Below are 22,908 nucleotides of genomic sequence, written 5' to 3'. Positions count from 1 at the left end.
TCTATATGGATATGCATAAAAAGATCCACTGTTTCTAATGGAAAGAAATGTAGCGATTTTCCTCTACGACTGTGTCAGAATGAGCAAATGTTTGACATCCAAAAGCCGATGATTAATAAATCAATATGCTCTAGTGGTGTTGTTAAAGAAAATAAACTTTAACTTTCGGTACCTTTCATCACAAGTTGTCTACAACAAGCATCAGTTTTAAAAACATATATTTTGTTTAACCGTTCGGTTAATCGTCGGCTATTGGATGTCAAACATTTGACATTGGGCTATTGGATGTCAAACATTCCACATTGGGCTATTGGATGTCAAACATTCGACGTCTTCAAGAAAAACCCGCTACATTTTTCTGTTAACGGCCAGGGGTCTTTTATATGCATTTTTCTACAGTCAGAACAGTACCTAAGTATCAGGATTACTGGGTAAACAATGCTCTGGGTTTCTATCTTTTAGTTCTAATTTCTGTTAATGAAGACGAACCACACCAGCTTTTGTTATTATAATAAATAGAGATACCGATGATACGCTCGTTGTCCCCCCCCCCCCCCCCCCAACTCACCCTTATCTAGAAGAAACAAAAGGAATATTTCCTTAACAACATCGCAGCACATTTTAAAGTATTGGTGTTTGGTGTCTAAAGTATGCTTATGTTGATAGAAAATGAGAAAGGAAACCCGCTGCCGTCACACATCAAACGAAAGCGTCTTTCCCATAGCCTTGGAAGTGGTATATCACGGATTTTGATGTACCAGTCGCGGGTACTGGTTGGAACGGGAGAAAACGAGTTGACATAGGGCAATCAATCTTGCGACCCATCGCTACTCAAGCGAACGCTCTACCACTTCATTCCCTCCCCCTTTTGTTGATATAGTCAACAGAGAAACACTAAAATATGAGCCCCTCCCCTAACTAGAAGAAGGACATCAGCTACGGCCCTGTGTTAGCGCGATACTACAAACCAAATAGTCAGCTCTGTAAATAGCAACGCGCGGCCATTGATCGAAGCGTAAATATCAGGATTCTGGGATTCTCCACAGAAACACTCTAATGAATTCAGCCAGCATTCTGCGCATACATCACTGACCACGAATTAGAATGACTAATTTCCTGAAATATAATGCAATAGTTTCTCATATAACACGGTTTTTGATCGATCCACATGTTGATCAACTCATATTTGTTTAAAATAGGATCAGTCGAATTTATAGAAATGTAATTCGTTCCACTGGCTAAGAATCTTCACTATTTAATCGATTGTAAACAGAACACACTAATGGCCGTGACATTTCTACAAAATGACAGAATGAAATACGAAAATATATTCATACTCGAACATAAACCCAGTCATATTGGACGTTCGTGCTTGCATAGTGCGCAAAGACGTAGGTCTAGTTTATGTCCAGAAATTTGACTTAATTTTGCACGTTAAAATGTCGACGTGTAAACACGAAAGTCTGTGTGTTATGATAGTCACATACATTACTGGATCTAGGTCAGGCAACTTCCTGTCAGTACTGCGATATATCCAAACGTTACCATGCATTTACTGAAAACACTTTAATGCGGCATCTTCTGACTTATTCAAAATAGTTAATTTTAAACTTGGATGAACACATCTGATCTGACATTATCTTCTCAAATTGCTTTTTTACCACTGCATTACACATTCTGAATGCATGAATGGAAAGTTCACATTGGTCATAGCGCTGTGGTCGTATTTCACAAACTTCAATACAGTACAGCTATATCAGTGTACAAGTTTACATTTAATAATAAAAGTTATTGTCGTCTGTATTTATGTTCGGGATGGGATGTAGTCCTGTGGGTAGAGCGCGCTACGGGACGCTGCGGGTAGCGGGATCAAACACTCTCGGTGGACTTTAGTTTTTTTGTTTTGTCCTAAACTGTGACCCACCACTGGAAATAAAAGACCTTGATATGTGCTGTCCTGCCTAAGGGAAAGTGTTTACAAAAGATCCCTTGCTGATTTTTCGGCAGCGGGTTTTTTATTTTCCTTTCTCGCGACCAAGTTCGAAATAGTCAAATATACACTAAATATTTTAAGTTTAAAATGTGCTGAGGTGTCGTTAAACAAATTATTCTGGTGTGTTTTGTTTTTCTCTCTCTACTTACCTCTTAACTTGAACTGTAGCTTTCCAAGAGTGTAATGCTGGTTGGAAATCGCGCACTGTCCGCCGATGTGTGTGCCCTGCTAAATCTCTGTGAAATTCATAGCGTCGTCTCCAGTGTAAACATGTAATAACTTTACTTTTGTTTTCACCCGTTGTCTGGTGTTTCAACAGATGACAAAAGCCACTGTAACAGACAAGAGTGACAGTGCACACAACCGGTCGTCCTCAAATCGATGTGTGTCGCTCAATACCAGTCAACTGCTATCTAACACACTGTTCGGCACTCACTGTCAACCCATCATCGTCCATTGTCATATCGCTTTGGTAGAATATAAAAACTTCTCAGTAGAGATGACGCTAATTTTAAAGGTGTGACTGGTTTTATCTAGTTAATTACAAACGGTATTCCACTGCCGTACGCACCAGAATCAGGAATTCTGTATTTTATCTCACCGTTCCAGAGTTTGTGGCAATAAAGATATCTCCCAGATCCGTCTTGCACTACTTCTAACGGAAGTTAAAACCACGTCAGATAGTGGGTTAACACACACGATAAGAAACCAGGAAATGTGAAGTCTTGCTGGGCACTAGAATACGGTGTCACTCCTAGGGGAGGAGGGGGGATTAACCAATGAGGCGCCCTCATTTAGAGATTATTTAATATATCGTCCACTGTGCGCTCACAGATAAGTGCGCCATGTTACCTCAGAACAATCTAGCATCTAGTGGTCGGAGGTATTCAACGAAGATGGAAGGGAACAGGGGTGAGGAAAAATAGTTTGCCTGAATGACTTCGGTGGATAGCGATTTGCGATCAGTGTTATTTCTGTTATGGAAATGGTTAAAATAATTCGAGCACTTCTCATATCTTTAGACATCCCACCATGTTGTACCACATTCATCACTCACCACAAACATTACTCACCACAAACATTACTCACGCACATCACTCACGAAAACATCAATCACTCACGAACACATTGCTCACGTATTCATCACTCACGCATGTCTTACTTACGCACACATTACTCACATACGCACGTATTACTCACGCACGCACTCCTCACGCACATACATTAAACACATTCCTCGCGCAAACATTACTCTCGCACTCATCACTCGCGCAGGTATTACTCAAACATTACTCACGCACTCACCATTCACGTATATATTACTCACGCACTCATCACTCACACAAACACTACTCATGCACGTATTACTCGTGCACTCATAACTCGCGAACACATTAGTCACGCGCATATCATTTACATATCGCATCGAGTGCCAACAGAAAACAGCAACGAAGACTAGAAGAAAGAATTGTTATTTGTATTTAACAAAGCCCTTGCGCGTGCTGTAACCTCACCGTGGTGCAGGGGTGTAACATTCTCTTTGAGAATGGCCAATACAGCACAAATCCCCTTGTTTTCTTCGGAATACAATTAAAATTTTGAATAAAAGTTAGTATCTATCTGTGATATTTGTATTTTTGCACAGTTCTTTACACTGTGTTTTTATTTAAATCTTGAATTTTTATATTGATGTTGATCATCACTTTATTTGTTTGCATTACTATAGTTTGATTAATCCAGATACCGATTCCAAACCCTGAGTGAGTGCTCCGCAAGGCTCAATGGGTAGGTGTAAACCACTTGCACCGACCAGTGATCCATAACTGGTTCAACAAAGGCCATGGTTTGTGCTATCCTGCATGTGGGAAGCGCAAATAAAATATCCCTTGCTGCTAATCGGAAGAGTAGCCCATGTAGTGGCGACAGCAGGTTTCCTCTCAAAATCTGTGTGGTCCTTAACCATATGTCTGACGCCATATAACCGTAAATAAAATGTGTTGAAAGGGTCGTTAAATAAAACTTTTTTTTTTTTTTTTTTACTATAGTTTGACACCCAATAGCCGATGTATTTTTCGTGTTGGGGTGTCGTTAAACATTCATTCATTCATTCATTCATTTAACAAACAGGTATGTATGTTGACCCAGGTGTTGTTAAAATAAAACCGCCCTTGAAAATTATTCATGTTAAGAAATGTATTGTTTTGAAATGTTTCTGTCTCCGTGTCAATACATCAGTGTATTGTATACAAGCAGTCAACCACTTGACACGTGCACATAATTACGTTTGCTAATACGTTTTAAGATTAATACGCGTTCTATCTTAAAGTACGGTACATAGTTTAATCATAAACGGATTGTGTTGCATATATAGATGTGTTTTGTCGATGAAACAGAACATAATGCTGCTTCAACCTTCATACAAAACCGATATTTAAATAGAGTAGCAATACAAGATGGCAAATACTAGCGCATATTGGTAACGGTAATTGGATGACCGGAACTATCCACCGTTTGACCTTGTCGTCAACAGGCGCGTGCCAGGCAGACGAGAACGAGGGTCGGTTGGCACCTAGCTGGATGTGTGCGGCGTCCGTATTGATCTGCCAGCTGGTATCTCAGAATTCTGTTGACTGCTTCCTGCGATGGAATTCTCTTGGCGGGATTCGACAGATCGATGGGCAGCAGCGTGTAATCACAACTCATTCACTGCTCGAGCGATTTGGCGCGCTAAATGTGACGTTTAGTCAACTCTCCCTGCTCATCCGTATTATGACCTTCGAATTAACGGTATAGCGTGTAGCTATATGTCCAACACGGGTTAATTACATATTCCTCAGTGCTTATGGGTAAAATAGGGAGGTTTGTGGTCGTGGGATATATTATTTTCAGTTAAAATGTCGAGGCTTTAGTTTTTATATTAACTTTAAGATTTCTTTAACACTCTCAGTTAAAATAGGGAGCTGACGGTTGTGGGAAAGGGAGGGGTATTTGACGTTTATTTCATTCCAATTTGTCATGGTGGCAGCGCGTCGTGTATTTAACACATTTAACTCTATGGCACTTTGTTTGCGGATTACCAAGAATCTGCTCTGATATTTTTAAAAGCAAAATTCGAGGGGTTGGAACCCCCTCCCCCAAAAAGCTAAATTTATTCTACTTATGTGGAGGGGCGAGGAGCGGCAACGCCTGACTTATATTTTCAAGACTCACATAAATAATATGCACGGATCTTAGATGCTATTCTTAGAATATGTTGCCCAGCGATACGTCAATATTGTCCAATAATAGCGAGAGTGAGTTGCGGAATTGATTTGATTTCTGCGACTTAAACAGATGAGTCCTGCTGTATGTAGGCATTCTTTGGCTTCGTTTCTCTACCACGATCTGACATTTAGGCGCATCCTGACGTTCCCTTTTCTTCTTTGTTAATATCACTGTATTCTGAGGCAACGCCAAATCGTGATGAATTCAAAGTTAAGGAGGTCGTAAAAATAATCTTGTCTTAACAGTTCTGAAATCGTCACTTCGGTTGAATACATGGATCCTTTCACTAGAATATGGAAGCCATCGTTTACAGAACGTTTATAGAGATCTTTGTTGCGTTCGTATGATTAATAATTCATAAAACATATTTCACAGCAAAACAGCTATGGCAACGTTGATGTCAAATCGTATGGGTAAAGCCTTAATTGTACTCAAACAGATCTTTGTTTTTCAAAACATGAATCCAAAATCTGTGCAAACCGTTGAATATAAAATAATTTGAATAATAATTCTTGGACAGTTGCTTAAAAGACCAGCGAAATATATTCATGCCATTATAGTTGAGAATATACCCGTATAACCCACTGGTAGAGCCTTCGTCTCGTGTGACATGGGTAACTGAATTTGTAATCATTAGCGAAACACTCAGTTATTTCCCATTCCAACAAGTGGTATATACTCAACATAATCATTAAGGGACCGTAGACCTTTTGGTAATTATTTCTTAATGTCATGTTATTTGAGCGAGTTTTAATCACAGGCGACTTCTAAACATTGTTTCCTTATAACCTGACCCGTGATACAATCTTGCACGTGGGTGGGGTGTTGTTTTGGTGCCTATATGAAAACTTAAACAATGCGCATTCGGTTAGGATTCGTCACACATACCTGTCATGTTGTTCGCTTTACATTGTTGTTTCAATCATTCACTTTAATAACCTGACACAAAATCAACGCCTTACAACGAAAAAAGCTGTATTTTAAAAACTATATTTTCAAAAAAATGGCGAAAATATTTACTTGCCCTTCGTTAATTTTGTTGCTAATATAAAACACAATGGTGTGTGTTGTCATGTGAGTGTTTGAGATACTCCTTGAAGTAACATATTATATGTCGAGCTGGTTTCTTCCCTTACCAAGTGTTGTATTTACCGTAAGTCAGACAACTGATAGGCAACTGTTGCCGATTTTATATCGGTATAAGGCGTGTTTTAAAAACCCCACCAAAAACATTCTCTTCCCACCATAAGCGTACGAGACGGGGGACGGGTGAGAAGCAACTGCCCCCTAGTGCTGGAGCAAAACCTCAAAAGCAAAAATGATAGAGATATTCGGACAAAATGTGCTAACCTGGGGCCTTATTCACAAAGGTCTCTTAGGCTCTGCTAGACAACAAAGCATCCTCTTTGTGAGTCTTTTAGCATTGCACTGCGAGATCGCAAAGTTGCGAGAGTTTAGTGAATTAGGCCCCTGATATCTTTGTACAATGTATTTCCATCATTCTACCCACAAAATTAGTTGTAATCCCTATAAAAATGCGTAGTGATTCGTTTGCAACCGTATATAGCTGTTTGGTAATGATGCTGACATGAATAAATGTTGTAATCCAGATTCAGGCATTTTCGTTTAATTCAAACAAAAATTAGCCTCACCCCCCCCCCCCCCCCCCCCCCCCCCCCACACACACGCACAAAACGGGAACCCGTACGTCTATGTTTTTCACGTTCAATCAGTAGGCCTATATCAGTCTCACTCGCAAAGCTATCAATGACATGATATGAAGCTTTGAACTTTATATGATGACATAAATCTTTAATAGATATATATATAATAACACTATAAAGTGTTAAAAAAACAACAATCCAGTCCAAATTTAAAACATACAATATAACTTTAGTTAATACAACATATAAAACAAATATGAAATAAAAATATAACAAATAGTAATAACATTGTTATTTCGAATAAGGCAATACCACTAACACCTGTGAACAGAACAATTTTGGATATACCGTATTTTTTATGCATGTCACCACTAATGCGGCACTTGGGAATAATCAATAATTAAAATATACCATCAATGTTATTCCTACTGTAGGATTGTGGAGTTTTCTACTGGGTAGTTAACATCATCACTGCAACCATGGTAACGCTCTTCAATACAAATCATAACATACAAGTAAAGTTCGTTTTCCATGTGTACGGTTTTTTGACGTGGCGTGGGCACACACACACATAAAACAGGCGGATATGAAATCACTTCTAATCATAACCACAGAAATGATTTTTGACGCGTCCGTTTCCCGCGTTGTGCGCCAGCTACGCGCCCGCGCCGCAGAAAAAACCCGCCAATGGACAGATTGACATAATAATAGAACTCAACTAAAATGATAAATTAAGTAACAGTGAACTCTTTCTGTAAACGTCATAAATTAGTGTAATAAACTGCCTAATTAGATTGATATATTATTTTACGTCAACTAAACAACACAAGTATATACAGACAAAATAAATAAGATAACTGTAAAGAAAGAACACAGATTACTGAAGGACAAATGGTTACATGAAGATTCCTTGACTCTTAAGCTGCTGAACAAATGGGTTTACATGAAGGTTCCTTGACTCTTAAGCTGCTGAACAAATGGGCTTACATGAAGATTCCTTGACTCTTAAGCTGCTGAACAAATGGGTTTACATGAAGGTTCCTTGACTCTTAACCTGCTGAACAAATGGGTTTATTTGAAGGTTCCTTGATTCTTAAGCTGCTGAACAAATGGGTTTACTTGAAAGTTCCTTGACTCTTAAGCTGCTACACAAAGAGGTTTACATGAAGGGTCTTGACTCTTAAGCTGCTAAGTAAAGGACTTTACTTGAAGGTTTCTTGACCCTTAAGATGCTGAACGAATGGATTTACTTGATGGTTCCTTGACTCTTAAGCTGCTGAATAGAGGAGATGACTAGTATTTGTAGGAAGGCTGACTCATACCCTGCTGAGCGTACCCCGTGTAGGCGTTCCTGTACTCCATTCCTTCGAGTCCCTTGCCGTGTCCTGTGCTGTCGAAGCGTTCCTTGTGGGAGCCGGTGTATTTACTGGTGTCTGTCAGACGGCTCGTTACACTGGCGGCTGTCCCTGAAGCCCCTGCTTTCTTCTGCAAGAGTTAAAGTTTGTTTTGTTTAGCGGTACCACTAGAGCACGTTGATCATCGTCAGAGAAAGCAATCTACCTTTTTCATTAGCAGTAACGGATCTTTTATTTGCACTTTCCCACAGACAGGACAGCACATACTAGTATCACGGTTGGGAAAACCCCAATCAAAGAATGGGTGCGCCGAGGAGGTTCGACCTGCGACCAAAGCGCTCTATCGACTTGGCTAGACCCTGTCCCCAAAAACTCTATCATGTTCCGTGTGGACATTATAACACGGCGTCTTTCTTTTGTTATTCTAGTGTTTGTTGTAGATAGTTTTGAGAAGAAGAGGGAAACATAGATGATGTTAATAAAGAAGAAGCTGTTGCAATACTTAATTATGGAAGGGAAAACGAGGGAAAGAAGACAAAGTGAAAAAAAGAAGAAACAGAAAAAGATATCATGATGATGATAATGATGATGATGATGATGATGAGAAGAAGAAAGAGAGGTTACCAGACCCGTAGTAAGAATAATTCGTGTGTGTATGTGTGAGGGAAGAAGGTGTGGTGGTGGTGGTAGTAGTAGTAGTAGTAGTAGTAGTAGTAGCAGTAGCAGTAGCAGCAGCAGTAGTAGTAGTAGTAGTAGCAGTAGTAGCAGTAGTAATAGTAGTAGTAGAAATAGTAGTAGTAATAGTAGTAATAGTAGTAGTAGTAATAGTAGCAGTAGTAGTAGAAGTAGAATCACTAACCACTGAGTGGTCTTTCTTGGACTCTTCTGCCACTTTCTTCATGAGCGCTTTCGCCTCCAGCTGGACTCGTTCATCGTCCCGGGGCGGCCTCTTGCAGTGTTCATCCAGCTCAATACGACACGCCGCCAGGTCGCAGAAGTAGTCCAGACTGCAGAACTTGTCTCGCTCTATTAAGTTAAAGTTCAGATCGCCCCTGAAAATGTTAAATAAAACCCGAAGTTTGGCTTTATTCGCACAGATCCTTCATTCGTGACATTAAAGTAATAAAAGATGTAAAACTGTGTCGCACGATGACATATTACGTTGACACAAAATGGAGATTACCAAGGTTAATTTCGTGCATGTCTACATCAGAAACATGTTCAGGAGGTCTCACGTTCGATCGCGTCGCTCGCTTGACCGTTTTTGTTGTTGTTGTTGTTGTTGGGTTGTTGTTGGGGTTGGGGTTTTGTTGGTGTGTGTGTGTATGTTGGGGTTTTTGTTGATTTTTATTTTTATTTTATTTTTATTTTTTTGTTGGGGGGGGGGGTTGACTTTCTTTTCTTTTTCGTTTTTTTTAGTATTTATCTAATTCATTTTTAAAATTTAGGTTGTTTTTAAAATGCGAAAAAACTAAAGAATTCATCATATGCAGTCAAAGGATTTTTGTTTTAAGTTTTACCCAATGTGGTGAAAATTTTGACCTGCGACGAGGCTAGCCGCATCCCACGGTCAAAATGTCCAGCACTAAGGGTGTATATTTTATATCCCACATGACTGCATATGATAACTATTATTTTACACGAACAAAAATGGTTGAAAGTGTAAGTTTTTCATTTGATTATTTTATCATAAATAAACTACACTATCATATTTACACTGTTTGTTTCATAGTGAAATTAACAAGATAGGTTTTAAAAGGTTTTAATCACAAAATATCAATATGATTGTGAAATTTAACTGATGAACAGAGTTAGTTCCCTTTTTGTTAGACATAATCATAGGCATAATCACGAGATAAATCATGGATATAATTATCTTTCATAGCTGTCTTTCAAGGGATATTTCAAGGGATCTTCATATGCAGCATCCCACAGACATGATATTACATACCACGGCCTTTGTTGTACCAATTGTGAAGCACTTGCTGGAAGAAGAATTAGCCCCAATGGGCCCCCTGATGGGAATCGATCCCAAACTGCTGGACACATGTGAAGGAGCGCGGCTCTTGTAGCCCTCCCCAAGATCCGCCCTGATTCTGTATTTACCTTGTTCTGATCTTGTGCACGGGGTACACACTGGTCTCGCTGATCTTCTTGTACCGTTCTCCCAGGGCGTCTTTCAACAGCATCGAGACCGCCTTTTCGTTCGCGACATATTTATCATCGTCGGGTACCTTCCTGCCTGCTGCCAGATCCACAAACGTATCGAACATGGATGTGAGACCTTGCTGCGTGTCTACGTCAACCATGGCTGAAACGACCGTGTGTACACAGTTCCACTGGCGTAGACAGAGGGCGACCATAGGGACCATACCACCCTCCCTCACACATATTTGTTTGTCATCATTTCCTTTTGTATTTTTGTCGTCCCATAGCACGACTCGTAGACAGTGTTGTCCCCCTCCCAAATGTGGGTACCCTCCCCCCCCCCCCCTCTTCCAATAGCCTATATTAGACCCTGGCTATGCTAAGACCGAGTTCCATTCCATATCGTGATCCCCTCCTCAACACCAACAGTATTTCCAACAAATAGCGGCTTTAACTAATAGCTGATGCATTTTGGAACAATTTTCATCAAATTCTATCTTTTATTTTGTTTGTTTGTTTGTTTGTTTTGTTTAACGACATCGCTTGAGCACATTGATTAATTAAGCAGCGGCTATTGGACGTCAACCCGCTACATGTTATCATGAACAGCAAGATATTTTTTATATGCATTTTCCCACAGACAATACATACCACGGCCTTTGACCAGTTGTGGTGCACTGGTTGGAATGAGAAAAAACAATCAGTTGAATGGATCCACTGAGGTGCTTCGATCCTGCGACGCAAGCACCTCAGGCGAGCCCTCAACTGACTGAGCTAAATCTGGTCCCTCTTTTTAAAAGTGCGGTGGACTAAAACTCTATGGCTTACCTTCTTAATTAGATGACAGGGGAGAACGGTTGCTAACGTAGTTCAATTGTGAGGTCATAATGATCCACGTCACGTGAGTAGTTCTTTTTCTTTGACTGTGACGTTATGTATAGTAACAACGATATGTCATGTATTCATTTTCAAACTTTTTGTAGATAAATAAAATTCTTGATGACATTTTCTACATTTTCATTAAAAATAGTCTTTTTATTATTATTCATTTTTTTCCTTTGCTCTTCTGTTTTCCTGCTCTTATGTATTTGTGTTTAATACACACGCCAGACAATGAATAGCTATGGGTGAACTAACTAATATCATCATGTTGGGGTCATATCATCGTGTGCCACATCGGAAAGGGCCGAATAGTGGCGCCAGCGGGGCCAGCGGGGCCATTTGGACTTGGTCTTCAACATCAGTTTGAAATCCATGTTTAATTGTCCACCTACACATGACGATTGTTAACTGAACGAGTTCTTGGTGGTACTAACGACATGTACCACCTACACATGACGATTGTTAACTGAACGAGTTCTTGGTGGTACTAACGACATGTACCACCTACACATGACGATTGTTAACTGAACGAGTTCTTGGTGGTACTAACGACATGTACCACCTACACATGACGATTGTTAACAGAACGAGTTCTTGGTGGTACTAACGACATGTACCACCTACAGATGACGATTGTTAACAGAACGAGTTCTTGGTGGTACTAACGACATGTACCACCTACACATGACGATTGTTAACTGAACGAGTTCTTGTGGTACTAACGACATGTACCACCTACACATGACGATTGTTAACTGAACGAGTTCTTGGTGGTACTAACGACATGTACCACCTACACATGACGATTGTTAACAGAACGAGTTCTTGGTGGTACTAACGACATGTACCACCTACACATGACGATTGTTAACTGAACGAGTTCTTGGTGGTACTAACGACATGTACCACCTACACATGACGATTGTTAACTGAACGAGTTCTTGGTGGTACTAACGACATGTACCACCTACAGATGACGATTGTTAACAGAACGAGTTCTTGGTGGTACTAACGACATGTACCACCTACACATGACGATTGTTAACAGAACGAGTTCTTGGTGGTACTAACGACATGTACCACCTACAGATGACGATTGTTAACAGAACGAGTTCTTGGTGGTACTAACGACATGTACCACCTACAGATGACGATTGTTAACTGAACGAGTTATTGGTGGTACTAACGACATGTACCATTCCGAAGATAATATTATATTATATCGTCGTTTATTTTCTCTTTAAATCGAGTTTGTCCGTACATGTGGTGCAGCAACCGATTAACGTAGCGCCTGTGCAAGACGTTTAGAAGGCAGGGGTCTAGTGACGAGTGACGTTATGGGGGAGGGGTCTGGACTGACAAGTGACGTTATGCAGGGGCGTAGCGTGAATTGGACCTGGGGGGGGGGGGGGGTCGAATATGAACCAAGAGGACCTTTTTTTTTTTTTTTTTTGCACCACCAGAAACTCCATATGTATAAACCTGTATCTTTTAGTTCCTTGTTATTGGGGAAGGGTCGACACATGCTCCCCCGGAAAATGTATGAAAAAAGAAGAACATTTGTTTGAGCAGGGAGGGATTTCAATCCCCGAAACCCACCATCTGCACACGCACCTGTTAATACCGGCCACTTGGTTAACTGTACGCCCATATCCCGAAACGTCAAAATAACAGCGGTAAAATGTAGCCAAACAGCTTACCATTGAAAAAAAAATACAAATCATTAAATACTTTTTCAAATACTAGAAGTGAATATATCAACCACAACATATGTTATAATTAGGAACTATCTTGCAATCACGATGAATGAACTCTCACCTGGATGTTAACTGTGTAGCGAAACCTAAGAAAAAAAATAGATAAAAGTTGGTTTACACAGAATACTAACCCGTGTCTTGGACACATCCACCGAGAAATCTCGGATAATGTGCCCAAGACAATCGTGCTTGAACCTTCAATAGATGTAAGCACAAGTCAATTGATTGATTGATTGATTGATTGATTCCCGTGAGATAGCGTTTATATTACACAGTGTGGTTCCAATGGGACATACACAAGTTGTAATATGAACGATCTCCTACTGGAACGAGTATAAGATTATGTGTATCACTTTTACTTCATCAGTGAACAATCGGACAATTCCTTCCAACATAACGAGTTGTCACAATGCACAGAGCTAAGACTAGGAACGATGACGTAACTCGCAGTGTGTCACCATTAATCAATCTCAAAGATGTATGTATCCCACAATGTGTGATACGGAAAATACCCTAGGCTATCTCCGCCACCGTGGCCTAATAAAATATACATATCGCCAAAAAAGGCAACGGACGTCATACGTTACTTGGACCATTGTGACGTCACAGTGCAGTTGCGAGAACGTTAACGACCGTTCCCAAGCGTGAGCTCGAGTTAGTAGGTAAGTTATAAAATGTATTAAAAGTTTAACGGTGAATGCTAGACAGTGATCATAAGCGTACGAGATGGGGGGAGGGGGGGGGGGGCAGGGCGAACTGCCCTCCCCCTAGTGCTGGAGCATATCCTCGAATTCAGGCAAAAATGAGAGAGAAATTCGGGCAAAATGTGATAATCTGAGACCTTTGTACCATGTATTTCCATCCTTCTACCCACACTATTAGTTGTACTCCATGTTAAAATGCGTAGTGATTCGTTTGCAACCTTATAAAGCTGTTTGGTAGTAATGCTAATGTGAATAATGTGTTCATACAGATATGCTCCAAACTTAAAATGACATCTTAAAATCTGTTTTATTTTGAAAATATTGAATCTCTTCATATCACATGTAACAAATGTATTCACTAGGAATAATAATACTCCAACAATTATTCTTACAACTACGTGTGAAAAGATGGACGGCAAAATAGTGTACGCTCTGACAATGAATCGGAAAAACTGTTTGAATGTCTTGTGAATCTTAAAATGAGTACTCTGACCGTACGAGAGCGAGACGGACGTTTGGACAGATACGATGTTGTCCTCGCGGTCAGGGCAAAACAGCACATGTATTCTTACTGTATCACCGCAAATGTATCTTTCAATTGCAAAACAATCAATAATTTCTGAATGAGTTTTTTCTATATATATATATATATATATATATATATATATATATATATATATATACACACACACACATTTCTATTATTATTGTAATATTGTAATTTTAACACTTTTCTTCTAAACGGCATTAACTAATTTCTCCGTGTGGTATCCTTGAGCCGTAAGAGAAAACCCTGGACAGCTCGAAAATGATCCCATGTAAACGTATTTAACGTCAAACATGGCGTTGTTATATTAGAGCGGGAATCTTTGATTACTTTGTATGGTAGGCACATATTGAACAGTTTTAATACAGGCTTTTCTCTGACCGTGAGGAGTGCATTATAACTGTCCAAATGTGCGTCTTGCTCTCTTATGCTAGGTTCAGACTACCAACTGTCATGACGGAATGGACCAACTGGACGGTTGCGTTGTAATTTCCCCAACTCGCGAATTGCGACGGGTGCGCTCAGATTAACAACTAATTGGTCGTAGAAGTTCAATACGACGAGAATCGAGTTGTTATAGTGCTCAGACTAGCAACTGGACAGTCGTAGGAGTTGTATACGACGAGAATCGAGTTGTAAGAGTGCTCAGACTAGCAACTGGACAGTCGTAGAAGTTCAATACGACGAGAATCGAGTTGTAAGAGTGCTCAGACTAGCAACTGGACAGTCGTAGAAGTTCAATACGACGAGAATCGAGTTGTAAGAGCGCTCAGACTAGCAACTGGACAGTCGTAGGAGTTGTATACGACGACAATCGAGTTGTAAGAGCGCTCAGACTAGCAACTGGACAGTCGTAGAAGTTCAATACGACGAGAATCGAGTTGTAAGAGTGCTCAGACTAGCAACTGGACAGTCGTAGAAGTTCAATACGACGAGAATCGAGTTGTAAGAGTGCTCAGACTAGCAACTGGACAGTCGTAGAAGTCGTGAGAGCAACACATTGGCCAACTTTCTGCTGACAGTTGGTAGTCTGACACTAACGTTACGGTCAGAGTATTCAGGCTACTTTTAAGACTAAATGTACGACAGGTAACTAGGAAAAGAAACACGATGGCGTCTTCCTCCGCGGTTGATGATGAGACGCAGCAAGGAGTCTCCGACATGTTCGACACTTTCATCGAGCTGGCGGCCGGGAAGAAGTTGACCGACCGCGAACGAAACGTTGCTAACGAAAAAGCGATCTCGATGCTATTGAAAGACTCCCTGGGAGAACGGTACAAGAAGATCAGCGAGACGAGCGTGTACCCCGTGCACAAGGTCAAAACAAGGTAAAGGTCAACATCTGTGAAAGTAGCCCGAGTACTCTGATCATTTTCGAGTTCACTGATTTGACATATTAATCACTAATACACACACTACAAGAAGAAACCCGTCAGCTCGCCCTTTCAATGATGCCCCGGTGCTGATGGGTTTCTTTCTGTAGTGAGTGTATTAATGATTAATATGTCACATATTTGTTATCAATGAGCTCGAACATTACCAATGTAAAGGTGTTTAACGTCAAACATAGGATTGTTGTTGTATTAGAGCGGCAATGTTTGACCACCGTTTGGTACCAAATTGGTAGGACTCGTAGACATATATTGCGTGGTTTTGAGACCGTCAATAACTACCCAAATATCCGTCTTGCTCTCTTACGTTCAGAGTATTCTGGCTACTTTGAAAGCACTTTCTAATAGGCAGGATTGTTAATACCACGGCTTTTGGAGTACCAGGTAGGACACTGTTGTTGGAATGTAAGGGCCACAGAATATATATAGTGCCCTACAAGGTTAAAAATGCATTAATATCCTCTCCAACCAGTTCGTGTCCTTTTGGCCTTCAAATGTCCATCCCCCAGGTCATCCCCCTGACACACACTTTTAAATACACTCCGCAGTCCCTGAAATGGGACACGGATTTGATGAATCCACTATGAGTCATTGATCCTAGGAACCACTGCACATCACGGAACTCTACGCTGACCCAGAGGGTCCTCCTAGCTCTAGTACTCTGACCGTAACAGAGCTAGACGGACATTTGGACGGTTATGACACTGCCACAGCTCTATGACCGTCCAAATGTCCGTCTAGCTCTCGAACTGCAGAGTACTTTGGGTCTCTGGGTCTAGTTTGAGAAAAACGTTGGTGTGCTTCGTATATTCCTTACAATTACACGTTCACCTTTTGGGTGTGAGATGGGATGGTATTGGATTTGGGGCAGGTTGATTTTTGCACGAATTATAAGATATTGTCAGAATCTGGATAACAAAGTTGATTCGTATTACTATTTACTAGCACACACCAATATAGGATTGCAAACGAATCAGTGTTCATTATTACATGAATTAAATAATATTGTGAGTACAATGATGGAAAGATAATTTTGCCCGAATGTTTGCAAGTTTGGGTTTTCTAAGCTAGTGTAACGCTAAGATTTGGCGGTCCTCCTACGGACGATGCATGAGGGATGAAACATCTTATTGCTGATCTCCTAGGGGAGTGGCGGTCCTTCTAATAGCGAGCATCTGATAGTGGATCCTGGAAACAATCACGGCTTTACCTAAAACATCCTTTCGACTGCCTTGTACAGAGATATGATTTTGATATGAGAATACGATTTTGTCGTTTCGATAAACGGCAAAACGCTTAACGTTGCCACCATGTGGGGCAGGATGTGCTCATCTTTCTAGAACATCTTATGTCATCACTGTTTTGTGATTCATAAATGCATGTGAACACAACTGTCTAAATATGCAGGTGGGGCGGGACTCAGTCGGTTGGGTGCTTGCCTGAGGTGCTTGCATCGAAGGATCGAACCACCTCGGTGGATCCATTCAACTGATTGGGTTTTCTCGTTCCAACCAGTGCGCCTTCTTTGCGTTCGCTGACTACACTTCTAAATTTGATCGTACGATGAAGGGCATCGTCCTCTCTAGGTCCTCCTTGTTGCCATAGAGCTTGGTAGCAAGAGATTCTTGGTGAGGCCAGATCTCCTCACTGGTCTGCTGCTGCTGCGGACATCTCTGGAGGATGTGCAATGTTGTCTGGTCTTCTTGACTGCATGTGCATATAGGCGAGGAGGCAAGGCGGAACTTCCTGTGTGCATGTGTGAGTTCAGCCTGTTATGTCCAGTGCGGAGACGAAAGAGAGTGACCTGCTGCTATCTAGTTAGGAGATGGTAGCTGTCTTTGTTTTTTGGTGATCTCATGATTGCTTTTATGATGGCTTTTTTTTTTTCTTAACCAGTGCGCCACAACTGGTCAAAGGCCGTGGTATGTGCTTTCCTGCTGTGGGAAAGTGCATATAAAAGATTCCTTGCTACTAATGGAACAATGTTGCGGGATTCCTCTCTAAGACTATATTTTAAAATTACCAAATGTTTGACATCCAATAGCCGATGATTAATAAATCAATGTGCTCTAGTGGTGTCGTTAAAAAAAACAAAGTTTTACTTTAAAATGCAGGTTTATATTTACGACACCAGTGTTCGATGGCCTTCCTGCCAGGAGTGGGAAGGAAGAAAGTGTCATCCCGCCGTCTGAATGATCATGTAGATGGAGCATCTGGCAGTGATTCACGACCTTGTCAAAATGTCTTTTCGACTCTGCTTTGTGCAGCCCTAAGATTTAGAATATATTAATGGTTTTCATTTTCCAATATGAACATTGGCCAATTATTGGCATAGAATTTATTTATAACTAATTAGATAGCGAAATGAAAAAAAAAAACTTGCAAAATTTTTATTCCTTCTGTTAGTAAAACATAACACAGAATTCAACAAGTAGAGAAACATAACAAATTACATCATGACCATATCTGTGACACATGAATTCAACAACAGAGACATGTGACATCATTAAATCACCTGGGAGTATTCAACAAGTAGAGAAACATAACAAATTACATCATGACCATATCTGTGACACATGAATTCAACAACAGAGACATGTGACATCATTAAATCACATGGGAGTATTCAACAAGTAGAGAAACATAACAAATTACATCATGACCATATCTGTGACACATGAATTCAACAACAGAGACATGTGACATCATTAAATCACCTGGGAGTATTCAACAAGTAGAGAAACATAACAAATTACATCATGACCATATCTGTGACACATGAATTCAACAACAGAGACATGTGACATCATTAAATCACATGGGAGTATTCAACAAGTAGAGAAACATAACAAATTACATCATGACCATATCTGTGACACATGAATTCAACAACAGAGACATGTGACATCATTAAATCACATGGGAGTATTCAACAACAGAGACATGTGACATCATTAAATCACATGGGAGTATTCCATCAGAGTCCAGCATTATCTTTATACAAACAAATTAATGCTTGTGAATAATTTTGTCATTAACAATGGTTAAAATGAACAACATGCTTACTATACAATGGAACATGACATTGCAAAGAAATGACGTCAAGCACGTCGTGAAATGACGTCTTGACGTCACATGATAACATGTGAAGTCCAATAATTCCTTCTATACAAAGCTATTATTACTTGTCTGTAATTTTTCATACTTATATTGGTTAGAAATAGTGAAAATAAGTAGATATCACTAAATAACCGAATTTTATATATATATATATTGGTGGCCATCTTGTTTTGACGTCATATTATGGACAATTTTTTATATTTGTTGGTATAGTTTTTTTGTCAGTTTTTTTGTTTTTTTTTGTTTGGGAGTTATCTTTGTTTTTGTATTGTATTGTATTTGTATTGTATTGTATTGTATTGTATTGTATTGTATTGTATTGTATTGTATTGTATTGTATTGTATTGTTTTGTTTTGTTTTGTTTTGTTAATTGTTATTGTTACAATGTTAGTGGTGTTTTCTTTCATTTGAGTTTTTGTTCTTTTTATTTTTTATTTTTTTTATTTTTGGTTGGTTGATTGGTTGGGGATTTGAGGGTAGGTGTGGGTTTATTTTAAGGAGGTTTTTTTTTTAGCGTTTGCTGGGTGTTTGGTGTGTTTAGGGTTTTTGTTTTGTTGTTGTTGCTGTTGTTGTGGGGGTTGTTTGTTTTAGTTGGGATTTTTTAACCAATGAAAATATTTTACATGTTCAGGGGCGACCCATACTTCGGCAAGGTAGAGCGAAGTGCGTTCTGCAATCTGGACTACTTCTGCGACCTGGCGGCGTGTCGTATTGAGCTGGACGAACACTGCAAGAGGCCGCCACGGGACGATGAACGAGTCCAGCTGGAGGCGAAAGCGCTCATGAAGAAAGTGGCAGAAGAGTCCAAGAAAGACCACTCAGTGGTTAGTGATTCTACTACTACTACTACTACTACTATTACTACTACTACTATTACTACTATTACTACTACTACTATTACTACTATTACTGCTGCTACTACTACTACTACTACTACTACTACTGCTGCTGCTGCTGCTGCTGCTGCTGCTGCTGCTGCTGCTACTGCTGCTGCTGTTGCTGTTGTTGTTGTTGCTGCTGCTGCTGCTGCTGCTACTACTACTACTACTACTACTACTACTACTACTACCACACTTTCTCACCTCACACATACACACACGAAGTATTCTTACTACGGGTCTGGTATAGAAACCTCTCTTTGCATAATCATAATATCATCAATTATAGTTATAGTTATGTCTCGGAATATGTTACTTAAGCTCGACACAAACAATTATTTGCAATTTGGTGAATTTGGTGAGAAAATCTGAAGCTATTTTTCAATTAGCCAAACAAACTAGTCCCCCATTTTTTGGGAACCTTGCATTTCTGTACGCACATTTGTTCATTCTGGTTTTCGCATCTTTGGAAGATGCTAATTGTGGATCCGAGGCGTGCAAATGTGGTACCCTTGAGCAGTTTGAAATATTGTGCCAAAACGCACAGTCGGTAATATCTCGGATATTTTATCACCTGACAGTACCCTCCAAGGTTTGTTTTGTTTAAATCACCACTAGAGCACACTGATTTATTAATCATCGGCTATTGGATGTCAGTACCCTCCAAAGATTCAAAAACAACTAAGAAAAGTTATGGGAAAAGAACAGCAAGGTTTAGCGCACAGGCCAACATACTAAAGTAATAAAATGAACATTCATTAAAGAACTGCATTTATTTGATACATTTTCAAATTAATTTTATGGCTTTACCAACAAATATTGTACATACGTGCATTTATAGGATTTTCAAATTAGCTTTTTGGCTTTAGCTTCAAATATCGTAGATTGCTGAGTAGTATAATATGTGTCTTTAACTAATGTTTTGGATTTGATTGTTTTCTTGCAGAAGGGTGCACACGCATCAGGTGTGGCGGCCAGTGTGACCAGTCGTCTGACAGACACCCATAAATATACTGGCGCCCACAAGGAACGCTTCGACAGCTCGGGGCACGGTAAGGGCATTGGCGGGCGGGAATACAGAGACCCACACACGGGATACACTCAACAATACAAAGGTCAGGGCACCTACCATTAGATGTCTCGTTCATACTGTTGTGGCAATTTGTTATTGATACGTTCAACAATACAAAGGTCAGGGCACCTACCATTAGAAGTCTCGTTCATACAGTTGTGGCAATTTGTGATTGATACGTTCAACAATACAAAGGTCAGGGCACCTACCATTAGACGTCTCGTTCATACAGTTGTGGCAATTTGTGATTGATACGTTCAACAATACAAAGGCCAGGGCACCTACCATTAGACGTCTCGTCCATACTGTTGTGGCAATTTGTGATTGATACGTTCAGCTATACAAGGGTCAGTTCACCTACAAGTAGACGACTCGCCCATACAAGGGTCAATTCACCTACAAGTAGACGACTCGTCAAAATAATTGTGGCAGTTTGTGTTTTTGTTCTTCTGTAATCCGTGCTTTATACGTTATTTAATTTTGTAGAACACTATCTTATAGTCTTACTTATTTATGTAAAGTAATATTGTTTTACAATGTTGGTACAAATAGTAATATTTTTAATTGATACACTTTTCTTTTTACTTTTCTTTTTTGTCTTGTTTTTAATCGTTAATTATTTTATGTAGGGTTTTTTTGTAGCTTTTTATGTCTGTTCGTTTATTGTTGTTGTTGGGTTTGTTTTGCTATATTTTGAATGATGTTAATCTTGAAATTGTAAACATTTACATTTGTTTGTATGTGTTATTTTTTATTGAATAGTATTACTATGGTTATGAAAATTTAAAATATCAAATGGAAGTGTTTGTTTGGGTGTTGTTGTTTTGTTTTGTTTGGTTGGAGTTATGTATTATTCATTCTAGAATGCCGAGCGCCGCCTCTGGAGATGATTTTGTGTTAATCACTGAAAGTGATTTAAAAAAAACAAAAACATAACTGTGGCCGTATGTTTTGCCATCGTAAATACACGGGCAATACGTAACTTGCGCGTGCCCTTTGATTCTTTCCATGGACTCCTAGGAACACTCACCGGCCTCGGTGGCGTCGTGGTAGGCCATCGGTCTACAGGCTGGTAGGTACTGGGTTCGGATCCCAGTCGAGGCATGGGATTTTTAATCCAGATACCGACTCCAAACCCTGAGTGAGTGCTCCGCAAGGCTCAATGGGTAGGTGTAAACCACTTGCACCGACCAGTGATCCATAACTGGTTCAACAAAGGCCATGGTTTGTGCTATCCTGCCTGTGGGAAGCGCAAATAAAAGATCCCTTGCTGCTAATCGGAAGAGTAGCCCATGTAGTGGCGACAGCGGGTTTCCTCTCAAAATCTGTGTGGTCCTTAACCATATGTCTGACGCCATATAACCGTAAATAAAATGTGTTGAGTGCGTCGTTAAATAAAACATTTCTTTCTTTCCTAGGAACACTCCTACTTTTGGAAACACACATAGGCATGGTAACATATGCACGGAATCCACGTAACTTACTAGTGTTTGTTGTGAAATGATTTATTTGGACTCTGCACTTCGGACGACTCTATGCGTTAAACGTATTCGCATATATCATGTCGATATATTACGTTACGGTCTTAAACTCACATACGCAAGAATTATCCGATACAGCATACGGATACGAATACGAATACGGCAATCAGATGCTGAAAAGACTTCCCATTGTTATACTTAGGGACAACATCCATTTGTCTGTAATGTGTTTGCGTATACTTATGCGTAAGACATAATCAGTTTAAATCCAAATATAGGTTGAGTAGATTCCGTGTATAGGTCTTCACAATCTAATTAAAATTTGCTCTACTGGTTTACCAGTAGATCTAACAGCATTGCGTGGACTCCCATGTCCAGGTGACATTTCATCTATAAATAACAATTTATGGGTATGGGTAACTTTATTTACGTGCCCCTATCCACGAAGGTTCAGGCACGCCCACTGCGGAATTAGCCTCTGACTTCGCCAGTGACTGACTCCGGAGCAGGGGGGGGGGGGGGGGGGGTAAGTTTGAAGTGGGCGGAATTTGGAAAAAAGCCATTTAGTTAGCGCGGACCGACTAGCAGACACTTCATAAACAAGAAGTAACACCGAGTGGGAGCCGTGTTCTGATTGGCTGAATTTCGATT

The 22,908-nt window shown here is 40.0% G+C and overlaps 3 protein-coding genes and 1 long non-coding RNA gene across 4 annotated transcripts in view; 1 reads left to right on the top strand and 3 right to left on the bottom strand.

Moving 5' to 3' along the window:
- Positions 1-2,718, bottom strand: part of LOC121380127 (tubulin polymerization-promoting protein family member 2-like) — an 18,521-nt gene extending 15,803 nt beyond the window's left edge. Inside the window, exon 1 of the mRNA XM_041508908.1 lies at positions 2,143-2,718. The gene's annotated coding sequence lies outside the window, so the exon portion shown is untranslated. The remainder of the gene's footprint in view (positions 1-2,142) is intronic.
- Positions 2,719-7,129: 4,411 nt separating this feature from the next.
- On the bottom strand, positions 7,130-11,398 carry LOC121378943. Its single transcript, XM_041507337.1, has 4 exons — positions 11,253-11,398; positions 10,383-10,587; positions 9,136-9,328; positions 7,130-8,406 (listed from the first exon to the last, which is right to left on the bottom strand). Exons 2-4 carry the CDS (start codon positions 10,583-10,585, stop codon positions 8,215-8,217), a joined length of 588 nt encoding a protein of 195 aa, XP_041363271.1. The 5' UTR covers positions 10,586-10,587; positions 11,253-11,398; the 3' UTR covers positions 7,130-8,214.
- Positions 11,399-13,588: 2,190 nt separating this feature from the next.
- LOC121378942 lies at positions 13,589-21,582 on the top strand. The gene is made up of 4 exons (XM_041507336.1): positions 13,589-13,725; positions 15,404-15,642; positions 19,458-19,650; positions 20,651-21,582. Exons 2-4 carry the CDS (start codon positions 15,425-15,427, stop codon positions 20,837-20,839), a joined length of 600 nt encoding a protein of 199 aa, XP_041363270.1. The 5' UTR covers positions 13,589-13,725; positions 15,404-15,424; the 3' UTR covers positions 20,840-21,582.
- On the bottom strand, positions 20,910-21,792 carry LOC121378944. Its single transcript, XR_005958784.1, has 2 exons — positions 21,173-21,792; positions 20,910-21,133 (listed from the first exon to the last, which is right to left on the bottom strand). It is a non-coding gene; the product is annotated as an uncharacterized LOC121378944 (long non-coding RNA).
- Between the last annotated feature and the right edge of the window lie 1,116 nt (positions 21,793-22,908).

Source organism: Gigantopelta aegis, chromosome 8 (assembly GCF_016097555.1).
Source record: "Gigantopelta aegis isolate Gae_Host chromosome 8, Gae_host_genome, whole genome shotgun sequence".
NCBI lineage: Eukaryota > Metazoa > Mollusca > Gastropoda > Neomphalida > Peltospiridae > Gigantopelta > Gigantopelta aegis.
The sequence above is the reverse complement of the archived record's forward strand: the minus strand, read 5'-3'. Positions and strand labels throughout refer to the sequence as shown.

Excerpts from the sequence above, each read along its gene's own strand:
- LOC121378943 (XM_041507337.1), bottom strand. The coding sequence starts at position 10,585 with ATGGTTGACGTAGACACGCAGCAAGGTCTCACATCCATGTTCGATACG. Across the intron at positions 9,329-10,382 it reads GTGCACAAGATCAGAACAAG|GGGCGATCTGAACTTTAACT; the intron begins GTAAATACAGAA and ends TAACATTTTCAG. Across the intron at positions 8,407-9,135 it reads CCAAGAAAGACCACTCAGTG|AAGAAAGCAGGGGCTTCAGG; the intron begins GTTAGTGATTCT and ends TAACTCTTGCAG.
- LOC121378942 (XM_041507336.1), top strand. The coding sequence starts at position 15,425 with ATGGCGTCTTCCTCCGCGGTTGATGATGAGACGCAGCAAGGAGTCTCC. Across the intron at positions 15,643-19,457 it reads GTGCACAAGGTCAAAACAAG|GGGCGACCCATACTTCGGCA; the intron begins GTAAAGGTCAAC and ends TTACATGTTCAG. Across the intron at positions 19,651-20,650 it reads CCAAGAAAGACCACTCAGTG|AAGGGTGCACACGCATCAGG; the intron begins GTTAGTGATTCT and ends GTTTTCTTGCAG.